This window comes from Seriola aureovittata, chromosome 2 (genome assembly GCF_021018895.1).
Source record: "Seriola aureovittata isolate HTS-2021-v1 ecotype China chromosome 2, ASM2101889v1, whole genome shotgun sequence".
Classification (NCBI taxonomy): Eukaryota; Metazoa; Chordata; class Actinopteri; order Carangiformes; family Carangidae; genus Seriola; species Seriola aureovittata.
In genome coordinates this window covers 5,423,111-5,437,896 of record NC_079365.1, presented here as the reverse complement: position 1 = coordinate 5,437,896, position 14,786 = coordinate 5,423,111, and the positions used below count along the sequence as shown (strand labels likewise).

The following is a 14,786-nucleotide window of genomic DNA, read 5'->3' as shown; positions in this document are numbered from 1 at the left end:
CGTGTAAGTTGACTATATGTCACGCTGTGTGAGATGGGTCTAATGAAATCCTGGTTCAGAACCTCTGTCAGACTTTACAGTATCAATTTGAAGCATATCACATTGTGCAATGACTGTCTGGTGAATCATAGAACTACAATGTAAATAGATTTTTTTTTTTTAGAATGCAGCAGAACAATAAACAAGCTCTTGGCATGGTACTGACACCTCTAGTATCAAATAGAGAGGAGGAGGAGGAGGAGGAAGAGGAGAGTATGGACCCGGATGGGGATAGAGAAAAGTGTGGCACTTTCAGAATTGGCTGCTGTATTCTGCGTCATTTCGTGTTGCATTCTGATTGGCTGGTTTGTAGATGTGTGTTGCAGCAGAGAGAGAGAGCTAGACCTCACCCACTCAGGTCCCTCAGTGACACCTGAAGCGTGTGGAGCGCTGTTTGTGTGTAGGTGCGGAGGAGATCAGACGGACAGAACATGTCATTAGTTCGGTTTCTTAGTCTGCTGCTCCTCGTGGTTGTCAGTAGAACTTTCAGCCCTAACAGAGAAGTGAAGGGACAGTCGACAACACTGGGACAGAGTTTACTGGCCAATCACAGTACATACTGTATGTCATCATCTCACTTGCTGAGATTTGCACAACAAAGTTGATTTTGTTGTAACCCCACACTGTTGATATGAACAGGTCATCAAAGGTGGATATTGCCTAGAGTACCCCAGGGTACTCCAGTGGGCCAATGAGGCGGCATGTTGGCGCTGCCCATGTGCAGATTCTGAAAGCCGGTCTGGGGCGGCCCATTGACTAGTGGTTGCTCGGACTAAGTTAGACCAAAGCTGTTCTGCCAATGTGTATCTTTCCCCTCACAGCCTGTTTAGACAAACTGTACAGTTACACACCTGTGGGGTATCGGGACTCCTTTTCTTCTAGATGATTGTAAATGCTAACACTCCCTTGGCTCGGCTATTAGAAGGAGGACATCTAGTTAGAAGATGACTACAGCTGCTTTAATGTTGTATCTTCTCGCCTCCCACTGCAATCGTATCAGAGAGATGTGAAAGCAATTGTGCCCGGACTGGACAGGTTCCAGTAGCTCTTCACAGTGAACACGTAGAACTGTCTCTGTACAATTCAAACAAGTAACAGAGTGGCTTATTTGATATTGCTTTCGTCCCAGAAAATAGCTCCTGTAGAATACAAACCTTTGTACCTGTTGTCCTCTGGAGGAACTCCAGAAATAACCTCATTCTGTAGCTGCTCCTGACTCTCCCTGAGGAGGATACTCAGAGCCTTCCATAGTGAGTCTTGCACTATAGCCAAAGAGGGAGGGAGACAGAGAAACTGGAGAGCATTCATAATGTCCCATCCATACACTCTGCCAGAGCACAGAGCTTTGCCAAAAGTCATTTTATCAGAGGCTTGTAGTGATGGGAATCAAGAATCAGCCCCTATTTAGGACCGGTTGTAAATTGTTTCCTGAGACATTATGGAGTCTTCTGATGTGCTGATTCTGATGCATGTTTTCTGAGTATGTTTACATAAGGTACAAGACTTGTGTCATTGGAGAATAGAAGAGATTCTGTATTGTGTGGGAGCTTTTATCAGACGGATGTTTGTACCTTGTTTGTTATTTGTTCTTTTGATTGTTTTCGGGATATGTTCTGTATTCTATTCAGTAAAAAAGTTGCAGCACAACAATTAAGCTATCGCTATATGTCAGAAATGTAGTATTTTTCCATTAACGTAGATCAATGAAAGAATAAATGAAGAAGCAGGTTGATAAGTAGAAACAATACTGCAATCTGCACTGCTGAAATGTCTTCCATGCTCATCCCCAGAGGCTGAGCAGCCAGCTGTGAAGAGGAGAGCCTGGAAAGCTCTACCAATCCGTCCCAGCAGGGTAGATCAGCCCCAGAGGGCCCTTCATGCATGGTGGCCAAGGAATACCATTTAGGCCTTTGATTTCAAGAGAAGCGCCCGTCAGTTTCACGTGTTACAGGATAACAACTACACATGCAAGTCAGCCTTGAATCTGCTGTTGAAGACAATTAGATGAGGAGCAGTATGTCTACATGTCCCTTTGTAAAAACACATATAATCCCTACCAATAGCAGATGCGGATAACTTTAAACTTAAATATTTCAAAGAAATCACACCGTTCACCTTTTGGCTGCCGCGTAGTCCCGTCCTGAAGGATGTGTCTCTCCTCGGTGGCATTTTCGTCATAGGCCGATTGCAAAAGCTGTTTGAAAGGCTCGAAAGGAGTAATGTGACTAACTGAGAGGATCATCAGTCATCACCACACCCTTTAATTTATCTCACACATCATGCGACCGTTTGTCTCACCTGTAATGAGCGAAAGCAGCAGGAGCACTTAGATACAGCGTCAAGTTTTAACAGACTGAAAGACTGAAAAAGAAATATACATCAATTCTTGACCGTGTTTGGTGCTGGGACCTTGTTGAAGACATTTTGACAAAAGAGCACAGTAAATGATAAAAATCAATGACGGCTGAATTCGGTTTAGCAGCTGGTCCTGGTATTGTGCACGTTGACTCACTGTCACACTGTCATGACTTACTGGAACACTTGAATAGACCAAGGCTATCATTAATGTTATTAGAAGAAAACCTTCATGCCAGGGGCCTGATATATGGTGATATAACACTACTTAGCCCCAGGATGTCTGTGCCACACTTGATTGTCATAATATGATTCACCACAACTTAACTATTTTAGTTCATATTCCTAAATAAAGCTAGAAATTAATTGACAACACAGGAAAGCCCCTGGGGGAGCTGTGGCCTCAGGGCAGTTGCCCACTTTGCCTTGTTGGTAATCCAGCCTCATCTCAGACTTGCTTCGACTCACAGTAATGGTTGAAACGTTATTGAAGTGGCTCTCCCTTGTGGAACGCACCTCACCAGCACCTGGAGCGCAGCTGCTTTGAATATCAGTAGGACTTTTGTATTAGACTGCATTCGTTTTAGATAGGTGTACCTAATAAACTGAGAACTGACTCAGTGTACATCTATAAAGCGTCAATAAAAAGGGTTATTCACTGACAACATAGACCGATTGATACTACAGCCTAAATCACTCATCCTCATTGTCTCCTCAACTTTTCTCCACTTGAGAACTGAATCATGTATATTTTAGGTCAATTATATTCTTGTGTGCGTTCGTGCCTCTCACACACAAGTACTGGTGTTTCTAAAATACTGTATAGGTGGTATAATGCACTTTCCTGCCACTGTCTCCCTAAGACTTTAATATGCAGCAAGACAGTTCAAGTCTCCTTAGATCCTCTTCTTTCATCTCCCTGTGAGTGTGTGTTTAAATTCTTAAAGGTGGTTGGAAAAAACTGTAAACGCCTTCTACTAAGGTATTTTAGGTATTTTCCCAAGTGTCAGTAAAACTACTATAATTAAACTGCCTTTGGAAAAAAAAAAAAAAAAATCCTAGATGCATCTGTTATCAGCAACTCCAGGCCCTGTCGTTAATCTGCCTTTTCCCAAGCAAGATCCTTGCAAACCCGTGTGCTGCCAATTGAATAAGTACCCACTCTCAAACCATCTGTTTGACATTTTCCTGTGTGCTTTCTATGTCTCGTGATCTCGGGTCATAAATGATCTCCCTGTGAGTACGGATCCTGACAAGCTCTTTATCCGTGTACTCCTCACTCGCAGTGCTGCTATTGGTATTGCTGATCATCGGATACAGTATCACTTGGTAGTTTAAAAATGTGGGCTTGACTGCCTCAGGACCTACAGCGGCTGAGCTGATAGTATGGAAGCCTTTTAAGTTCTGTCCTATAGATTCACTGCTTTCATGTAAAAGACTTAAACCTATATGACCTCAAGTTTCTTATAAGTTAGTGAAATGAGCTAGAATTAGATACCTGTATCTCCATAACTCTTACACTTCATTTTGTGCTGTCTCTGCTGTACAGGATGCTCTTTTATAAGCCCTTTTAGATGCTCTCAGTAGGAAACTGAAAAAATAAATAAGGTTTGACTTGACTCAGTTTCCACAAAGGAAGGAAATATGGCTGGAGCTCTGTTGTAATCCTTCTTTCTCACATCTAGGTTCTGTTTTGGGAGGAAGGATCTCAGCAAAGTCAAGCAGACAGAGTGAAGGTTATCAACACCATGGCTCTGCTGTCTGGCTTAAAGGGTAGCACAGTCTATCTGATCTCAGTCAGAGCCCAAAACAGCGCTGGACTTGGACCCTGCAGCCCTGCATTTAACATCACCACCAAGAAACCACGTGAGTCCACACACACACACACCACTCAGACATGTAACTTGTTTTCATATTTTGCTTGGCCGTTTATGTACATGAACCTCTTTTTTTTTTTTGTTTTGAGTTAAGAGTCTTTCTTATAGAATGTATTTAATATTATACAACAGTTAGTTCCGACCAAGTAATTTGATTGGACGACAGTCATTCAATGAGTGCTGATATACAGTAGAACAGCACTGGGACTTTTAACTACATGTATCACTCCGCTTCACAGGTGTTCTATCAACCGTTAATCAGCATTAAATTAACAGTCGTTATCTATCTTTGATGGTAACAAACTTTGCAAAGATGAAAATATTTTCAGAAATAACATTTGAATTAAATGATGTGTGGTCGTAAGAAGAGGATGAAGGGAGGAAGCCTGGATACTTCAGCGCACACCTGGATAACATGTAGACAAAGCAAGCTAGTGTGCACTGTGCAGGTCAGGAAAATAATTATGTGTTGTTTAGTAACAGTCCAACGCCAGTCCAGTTGCAGAACTATTTCTGTTGGCGTAGCCAAATAAATGATGAAATAAACAAGTCATAATCTGTTGTTTCTTGTTTAACTAATATGGCGCTCGTAGAACTGTTGTATAAAAGCAATATCACACTCGAGGTCGTGATGTTGAACTGAATATCAGCACGCAGCCTCGTACCAAAGACAATATCATCCCTCATCACGCCCTCTCGTGTGATGTTGCTTAAGTATTTTATACTCACATTCGATACTGTATGTATATTGAATTGGTGGCTGTAATCAATCTGTCTGTCCTACTGGCTTTCGAGCCCTATGTTAGGTCCTCTGTAATAGTTCAGGGACTTAATGACATGAAGAGGAGTTTACATGTTTTGGGATTATTCAAGGCCAAGTGTGAAAGTTTGATTCTGCTGGTTAAGGCCTTACAGAAGGAGGACTGAGGAGGTTGACTTCCATTACTCTGCGTCTTCTCTCTGGGAGGGGGTTGCTTCAAGGCCAGTGTGGACAGGAGGAATGACTACAGTGACCAAAAACTTCTCCGCTGTATGACATTGGAACATTCTTTAAGATGGATAGGCCTTCAAAAAAAGCTACCCATTACATCTATTTTGCTGCCCTGATTTGTTTTTCTCCTAAGTGAAGATTCAGGTAAACTAAGGGGATATTTCAAATGCCAGCATGAACGGGAGGAATGATTACAGCAAGAAAAAACAGTTTAATTTTCTGCACTGCAGCTTCAGAATACTTTTGGCAGAGATGCATCAAATCAATGGGGAAAACTGTTTTAGTATTATTATTATTATGAGTCATAGTAGTGGTTGTGTTATGTCAGTGCAGTTACAAAACTGATACCAGCCCGTCAAAACAATACTGACATAAGCCACACTATTTTTGTAACTATTATGTTGTTCACTCATTCAATTCACTCATGTTTTCACTTACGTATTATCCGTCTCCTGGTCAGTCTACTTACAAGCATGCAAATTCCTCTGTCGGCCTCGGCTAAGTTACAGTATCATGTTTAATATTGTCTTCTGTTACACCTTTATGATGTATATTGCTGAATGTTGTTTCTTGTTGTTTGATGTTTTGTGTAAAAAAAAAAAAAAAAAGCAGTACCACCCAAGTCAGAGCCACTCCCAGTCACTGAGGCAGCTCAGTCAAATGTGATGCAGTAAATGTTGACCTGTGAGAACTTTTCATTTAACTGAGTAAAGAAATAAAATAATATAAAATAGGACCAATAAAATAGATCTGTGTGTATATATCATATGTATAAGCCAAAGAGCTGTGGCTCTAGGATCAGATACAGGATCAGATACAGGTTAAGTCCCACTTCTAAAGCACAGCATGCTTACGACTCCATGTGGCGATCCCTGATGCTTTAACTGCAAGTGGTATACGGTTGTGAGTCTCAGTCAGTGGAGGTAGGAGGTGCTGGGTGGGTGCTGTGGAGTCTGATGGCTGATGGTACTAAAGAAACCCCTCAAGCGCTCTGAGGCACGTGGCTGGATGAGTCCGTGGCTGAGCGTGCACCTGAGCGGCCTCAGCTCGCAGAGATGTGAGGGTCTCTCAATAACAGGTTTCAGCTTCCCTCTCATCCTCCTCTCTCTCACTGCCCCCACACTGTCTAGCTCCATCCCTCGCAACGGATCCGATCGTCCTCACCACACCAAGTCCCAGGGCCACCTCCCAAGCACACCACAGCAAAGAACAAAACACTGGCCACTACAGACTGGTCAAACATCAATAGCAGCTTAGTGCACACTACTGAGCCTCCTCAGTAAGAACAGCCTGCTCTGGCCTTTCCTGTAGAGGGCCCCAGTGTGGTCTGACCACTCCACTTTGCTGTTGAGTTGAACCTAAGAAACTTGTGGGTGTCAACTATCTCCACTCCCGACAGGGGTGGGAGTGGGGGGCCTGTGTTATGCCGGAAGTCCACCACCAGCTCCTTGGTTTTCCCAACACTGAGCTGGCCCAGGCGGTTTTCTCGACCAAGCCTCTATACTCCTCCTTCTCAGTGGTGATACAGCTGACAGTGGACGATGTCATCTGAGAACTTTAGTAGGTCGCTCATTCCCGAGTCGAAGCAGAAGTCAGAGGTGACAGTACAGTTCCCTGGGGTGCGCCAGCCTTGCAGCCTGACATACTGCGGCCTGTCAGTGATGTAGTGTGTAAAGGGTAATCAGAGAGCATGCATTTTCTGTTTTTGTTCTCTGCAGTGTGTTCCTCAAGGTTGAAGCGCATATAGTTTGAAATGCGTTCTGCTGCAGCAGCGGATGACACAATCAAGGCTGACTGCAGAGCTGGTTTAGAGAGTACTATTGATGACATTGGTTTATGCATTCATTTGTGAAACTTTTGTCCGTATAATTTCATTTCTTGTAGCTCCGCGTCAGCCTCCGGGGAATATTGAGTGGAACCTGACCAACTCTAAGATCTTTCTAAATTGGGAACATGTCAAGGCGATGGAAAATGAGTCTGAGGTGACGGGATACAAGGTGAGTTTGTCAGAGTAATAGCAGAAAGCCCACAACTGGGGAAACAAATAGAGCCTCAGCAGCTGTCATCCCAATAAATGGCTTTCTCATTGCAGTGGAAAGATAGACCTCAGCACTCCAGTGTTGCATTATGGATTGGACCTGTCTGGCCTTTCAAAATTAAAAGATCTGTTCAAGGTGATAAAATGAAAGGTGTCATGCCACAGATGGAATTCAGCTTCTTGCAACCATTACAACTATGAATCATTTTTGATCCACTTTGCATACTAGTGTGTGAAGAAAACACTGTTTTTGATAATGCTTTCCACAAATATATGTATTTTTTATTATCCAGAGATGTGCAGCCGTGCTCATTTAATGATAAGTCTTTTATGGAGCTCTGTAGTAAGGCTGCGTGCGGTGCATGTAGATGGGAATATTTTAATGATTTTGCAAAGGCAGCACTGTGAAATAGAAGTAAAAGTTTCTTAATTTTTTTCCGTTCGTAAATTCGCAGTGTGTGTTGTTGTGTTGCGTGTTTCTTTTGAAAAACAAAATAAAGATTTTGCTGCATTTTGATAAAGATAAAATGATATGGCTAAATTAGTATAAAAAAAGGATGTCAGAGGTTCTGTTTTGAGGTGCCTCTGTTCCTCCATGTTGAGTCATCAGGTCAAACCACCAAACGAGACGGTATAACCTAAATTTTTCCATTTCCACAAGTTTCCTGCTTTTGGGATTTGAATTTACTTTTCACACACAAATTTAATGTTGAATTAAATCATACATTCATCTGCTGAGAGGTCATCACGGTTTAATTTCTGACCGTCATGGCTGAACCTAGGATCCATGCTCTCCTCCTCCAGGTTGTGTATCGTCAGAACTGGCATGGCAGGACCACTGTACTGGAAACCAATAAAACCAGTGTGGAGCTGCAGATCCCTTCCGGAGAGGACTACCTCATTGAGATCAAAGCTCTGACCAAAGGGGGTGATGGCACCAGCAGCGGCCCCATCCGCATACCAAAGATGTCCAGTAAGTTTCAGACACTCTGCAGCATGCAAATGATTAGAGTTGGAATTAAGCAGATGAGCAGTGGGATGGGTGCACTGTGTGTAACTAATCCCCAGTGTGACTGATACTGTTTATCAGCTTCACTGTGGCTTGAACAAGGCCTTTAGAATACACATAGAAATTGTAATAAGACTGCAGCATACGAGCAGGACGAAGAGACAAAATGTACAAAGTTATCTCCGTCCAGAAGCTTGTGTTTCAGTCCTCTTTGTCTGTTCGCCGGCAGGATGTCTCTGAAACTTAAAAGAGTAGTTCAACATTTCGAGAAATATGCTTAATTGCTTTCTTTCTGAGAGTAAGATGAGACGATCAATATCAAGCTGGCGTGCAAGCTGGCAAATATACAGAGCTGGAATCAGAATGTAGTTAGCAGCAGCTTAGCATAAAGACTGGAGACAGGTAGAAACAGCAGCTGGCTGTGTCCAGAGTTCTAAAACTTCCCTGCCAGCACATCTAAAGCTGACTAATTTATGTGTTGTGTGAATCGTGCATACACAAAAAAACCTGCAGCAATGTGTTGTTTTAGGAGGGCGTTTACACATTGCAGCTATTTCTTGATCAACTTAATGCAGTTTACACTGAACCTCTCACCTCTTTGTGAGCGTCACAAAGAAAACAGCAAGAAGGTGGATTTCCTCAAATATGTAACTATTATAGTGAGACTTGGTCAGCTAAAGACATTTGTTTGGCTTAGGAAGATCTCATGAGGTTTTGGTGAGGATAGCGCCACAATGTGTCCATTTAGACAGCATTTTACATGTTTACCAAGTGGCAACATCTGGGGCTGAAAACTGAAGCCAACACTGAAGCAAACAACAAAAACTGCAGTTCCTCGAATGACCACTAGATGCTGGCTCCAACAGGGAGTTAATCCTCATAGACTCCCATGTTAAATTGTCAAACTTTGCAGTAGAAATAAACATGTTTACAGCTTGGTTCAAAAAACTGTTCTCTCTAGCTAATGTACCCCTTCATGACAACTGTACAGGGGGTGAATTTTTATATAACTCACCTGTATAAATTTTATTAAGGCTTAAAGTTCTGCATAATTGAGGGTGTGGTCACTTTGAGTGACAGGTGCACAGAAGTCTTACTGACAGGATGATATATTAAAGTAATGAATATTTTGCAGGTAATTTACATTCAGCATCGTCTGATATAAAGAAGAGAAAATGATCTGCATCACTACATTATTAGACTTCCTCCGAGACATATTTCTGTTGCAGAGGAACATATTTTGTAGGAGGTTGCTTTTCAGTTACTTCATAGGATGCACTACTAGTGGTAAAGGTTGTAGGAGACAAAAGTTCACTAAAGTTACAATGATGTTTCTGTGATGAAATGTAAAGAAATGCTACTGTATGTTTTAGATTTCAGATTTGTTTGCTATGCGCAGCTTTTATTTCACATCATTTGATGTCTTTTTAATATTATTTCAATACATCATGTGTCATTGGCACCACACACACCCCAATTCTTTGCCCATTTTTGGATTAGCTGACAGAGGCAGGCCAAGATGGCGACAATGGAGCAGCTCACTCTGAGCTTCAAAGCTACTCTTCAGAAACCCATGGGTGATACGTCCATCTTTATGTACAGTCTATGATTGTTACTCTTATTATGCCTGGATTCCTCGGTCAAACATGTTTTTGTCTACTCTCTCTTCTATGCACACTTCATTTTATCTAATTTATATAATATTCCATGCAGAAAGTCCGATATAGCAAGTAACGATCCTGTAAGATTTGATGGGTTTTTGCCTGTAGGGGGCATCACAGAAACAATATAAACTTAATAAACTTAATAAACTTAATGACCATAATTAGGCTGTAATGAGCCAGACTTACTTGAAATTTTAAACTATTTATCTCTTTTCAAAGCTGTACATTCTCACAACAAGGGTACACAAAACATATTTCACCGCTAATAATGCTCTTCTTCTCTTCCCAGGTCTTAACTCTGAAGGATGTGTGTGTCCAGGTTCAATGAAGATTTGCTGTTTTATGATGTTTTTTCTATTATCTATGTTCATTTTGTAGCTTCTGATGCCTTTATATTTAGCTCTGGACATTAGAGTGAATATAGTTTAGGATTTTCCTCTACGTGTCAGATTTGCAGAATGCTCCGCTACCTGGAGAGTTTCTCAACCGCTGGTTTGCAAAACCAAACTGAATGATGGGAGTGTTCTGACAGGTTGTCAAATACCCACAAATCCTGTGGCTGGACTGTTACTCATAGCCTACAGCGCAGCCTATTTTCAGGACCACTGCAATCCTCCTGGAAGCATGTGTTTGATAAACATTGGAAGATGAATTTCTTATCTTTATTTGTGAAATGAACTTGAGCACAGGTTCATGTCCCAGTTTAATGTCTGTCTCCACCTTTTTTGCCTCAACTTCCAAGTTATTCTCTTGCTGTGACCCCAATGAATGTTATAGACCGAAAGGTGAAAACTCAGAGTTTAGTTAATCTCTGTTCACTTTGCTCTGTTCATTTTGGATTTAAAGCGTTAATCCTCAACATTTTTTATGTGTTTTAACTTATTTGATTGTATCAGTGGTACAGTCAAAACGAACCCATAAAATGAAAGGAACAATATGAGATTTTAGGAATTACTTGTTTTTGACTTCTAGTAGTTTTCCACCCCGCCACCTGTCTTTATGCTAAGATAAGCTAATTGACTCCAGCCTGTAGCTCCATACTTAATGCGCAGATCTGACAGTGGTGTCAAATTTCTCATGTAACTAATACAAATAAATATTTTCCCAAAATGGTACTGTACAGGTACAAGGTGGTACAAGTATCCATAGGAAATTATACCCAATGTCGTGTGCATGTTTGGCTAGTCAACTAGCAACAATCTCATATTCTTAACCTACTTTTAGGTTCTTGTAAATCATTTGTGCACCTACAACCACATAACAGTTGATTTCAAGCAGGAGTATGACTTTTAGCTCTAACTAGTATTTGCTCATCTTAACCCCCAAACCAACCTCCTGAGTCAAAAGTCTGCACCTATATTAAAACAGATTTCCACTTGACCACCAACAATTTGGTCTGACATTTGGGTGTGTTATGCTATTACCAGCTGATGTAGCCTTGAGCTGCTAGCCTTAACGAGAGATGAGGAGCGGGCTACACAGGTCTGGTAAACTTGAGTTTATCAGGTCACATGTCTTACATGAAATGATTTGATCAACACTCACTGTCACCAAATCCATCCAAACAGACAGCCTTCAGGATTAACACTTTAACACCAGCCTGTAATCATCCACAGAGTTAGGACAGCCGTAAACATTTCCTGTGTTGATTTTATGCAAGGTCACACTGGCTGACCTTATGATAGTTTTTAAACATGTATCAAGAAACACTTGGATTTAACAAAGCTGCTTTTCTTTGTCGAGTTTATATTCTTCAAACCTGTTGTCAAGCAGTCTTTAAAACATACAAAAGGGCAAACTTATCACACATAGAATGTACAATGTTATTTACTTAATTTAATTTATTTCTAAAATTATATTTTATGTAATTTTGTGTGGGGGAACATAAAGTAATTGGTGGCATATGAGAAGTCAAGCTAAAAACGCAGCATATTAATTTATTATACACCTAAAACTGATAGATGATTAAGTGTGACAGCTCCCCCGAAGATCAGTTTTGTACATCTAGTGTGCGTTTTATTAATTGCAAACATTAGCATCCACCATAACTAAGTAAAAACTTAAACAGCATCTAACCTAGCTACAAAAGTATAAGTTGATCAAATACAAATGACATTTGTCTTTGTCTGTTACTTTCCAACATGGATAGGACATTTCTGAATAACAGTCTTCGTACCTCAGAGTTTAACATACCTTTACTGACAGGATACCACATTAAAGTAATGAATATTTTGCAGATAATACATTCAGCATCGTCTGATATAGAAGATATGATGCACTACTGAGTGGTAAAAGATATAGGAGAAAAAGGTCACAAAAGATACAATGATGTTGCTGTTCTGAAATGTACAGAAATGCTGCTGTAAGTTTTAGATTTCAGGTGTGTTTGCTAAGCACAGCTTTTATTCACATCATTCGATGCTGTTTTATTTGCATTCATAGGGTCTGTCATTTCAATACATGCAGCATTTTTGGGACAACACACATGGCTATTAATATATTGATCACAAAACATATTAACTGCACATCTGTCATAATTTAATGTATTTTTATTGTTGCAAAAAAGTCAAATATATATTTGTTTTCCTAGAGGAGATGCAGGTGTTTAAATGACATACTTCAGAGAGAACTGTTTGTCCCTCATAATGACTTGTGTGCTTTATTCTTTATTTTAATGACTGAAGTGCTAAAACATATTTATTATATACATTTTTCCTATATACTTTCACTGCTTTATTGTAAATCTAGTCTGTGTAAAATCTATAACAGTCCAAACCTCATTGCTTTTTCATTGATTCATTAATTTTGTGCTGTTCCATTTACTTAAACCTGAAATCCCTTTACATTTGCCTAGTGGTTTTATTTACAGTTGTAATACCTAATTATGATGTCTCAAATTTGTATTTATGAAATTTCTGCCCTTTTCATTTGTGATTAACATGCTTTCTGTAACTAAATTTGCAATTTGTTACTTCAGCAATGTGATACCTTTGTATTAATATGATAAGATATCTCTGTGAGATGACGAAGACTAAATTAAATTTTCACATTGAAATCCTTTAATGAGTTTTTTAATGGTTTTCTTTTCTTTCTTTCTTTCTTTTGCAAAATTGGTCCCTGCAGATTATTTCCCCCCTTCTACAATGTGCAGAGGAGAATCCAAGCAAATATTGTGACACTGAGGCCTCCTTATCCTGTGCGAATAGGACAGGTTGCACAAATAGTGGAGAGAAAGAGTTTTCCCTCAGGACCAAGGTAAAATTAGCAAAAGATTAGTTGCCAGGGGTTGTTTTGGCAAAGGCCTGATCTCTGTGTTTGAGTTTATAATGGACTTCCAACAGGTAAGTAACAGTTTCTCTCCACTGCGATGTGGGATTATGGAGAATATAGGTTTATAGAACAGACACAAATAAATTAAAAGCAGTCACACTTACTGTGAAACTGCTGACCTGAAAACAATCATACGGTTCACTTTGATGACTGACGCTCCAGATTCTTGAACAGGATCCATATGACTAGTCGTTAGTAGTAGTACTAAGCTTTCCACACAACCTTAAACAAGCTATTTATAATTTTTGCTATTGCTACATTAGCGTTAACAGCTATTTTCTTACCAGTCTAGAGGAAACGTGAGTTCAGCATCAAACTTCATTCCTTTACTCACCAAGAGCTGCCTCCAGAGGTGGAAACACCAGTGTTAACTCTTGTCTCTATCACATCTTTTCTTCTACTGAAGTTAGCATGCTAACCAAATAGCCCCGGCCCGTCTCATCACTTTCTGATAGCGAGTCACTGTAGCCTCGGTTCTGCCTTGAAGATGTAGTGCTGTTCGGAGGACGAATTATAACCTCTTGCCCAGCAACAATCACCACCACCTGCTCCGGGCAAGGAACCACGTTTGGAAGCAACGTAAAAAAATAGCCCCTTCAAATGAATTTAAAATAGAGAAACTTTACCTGTCCCAGATTAGAGTAGATTATAAATCTTGTGTATGTTTTTGGTTCTGTTTCTCCACAAGCAAAAACTATTGACCAGCTAAGTCAAGTTCTCTGTCCTGATAGGTTCACATGCTGCTATATATTAATTAATTAATATTAATTTATCAGTACCATGATACAGGTTATCAAGTTATTAATATCTGAATTCTTAACAAATGATTATGGGAAGCAGCTGATTTGTTAGCTACCACCTACACAATGAAACACGTTCACACTTCTGCTGTAGACAGAAAGGTAAAAGACAAAAGAGATTTGATTTTCTATAGCAATTTAAAAAAATAAAAAGACTAAACACTGTAAAATAGCCTACGCATTCTGTATCAACTCACAGCACACTTTTGATTTTGATTTCTCTGCAATGCCAAACTGTACAGCAGATAGATCAACTGGTCACAATGTGGGTACTCACACTGAATGTTAACTGGGAACCTCAGATCTGCTTTATCCATCCATAGTTTTATTAAAACGAGATCCATGTTTGTCAACAAAGTTAATCATGTTGTTATACATCAGTTTAGTATCAGTAATTATCAGTACTCCACCATTCATCAGGCATTTCAGTGAGAGGAAGAAGAAGAGCAGTTGTTATAGTTAAGCTCTGCCTCCCTCTTTCCAATTGTTTTCACAGTTTCCCTCCCTTTTGTGTCACGTTTGATCTCAGTTTGTGTCTGTTTCTCTGTGTGTGTGTCTGCTGGGCGTGGTATCCTGCTCCTCCTCCCACCAGCTCACCTGCACACCTGAAGCAATCTACTACTTACTCACTGCCTGCAGTATAAAGACCTGGTCTTCCAGTCTTTGTGAGATCGTTCAGTCTG

The 14,786-nt window shown here is 40.3% G+C and overlaps 1 protein-coding gene across 3 annotated transcripts in view; it reads left to right on the top strand.

The window, feature by feature from the left end:
* The window catches only part of LOC130162075 (contactin-4), a 111,154-nt gene extending 98,120 nt beyond the window's left edge, over positions 1-13,034 (top strand). For 2 of the 3 annotated variants that reach the window (XM_056365551.1, XM_056365541.1), the window contains 3 exons: positions 4,080-4,260; positions 7,147-7,259; positions 8,105-13,034. In XM_056365551.1, coding sequence (XP_056221526.1) covers positions 4,080-4,260; positions 7,147-7,259; positions 8,105-8,377 — 567 coding nt within the window. In that variant the 3' untranslated portion in view covers positions 8,378-13,034. The remainder of the gene's footprint in view (positions 1-4,079; positions 4,261-7,146; positions 7,260-8,104) is intronic. The other variant, XM_056365562.1, reaches the window with a different exon arrangement.
* The last annotated feature ends 1,752 nt before the right edge of the window (positions 13,035-14,786 follow it).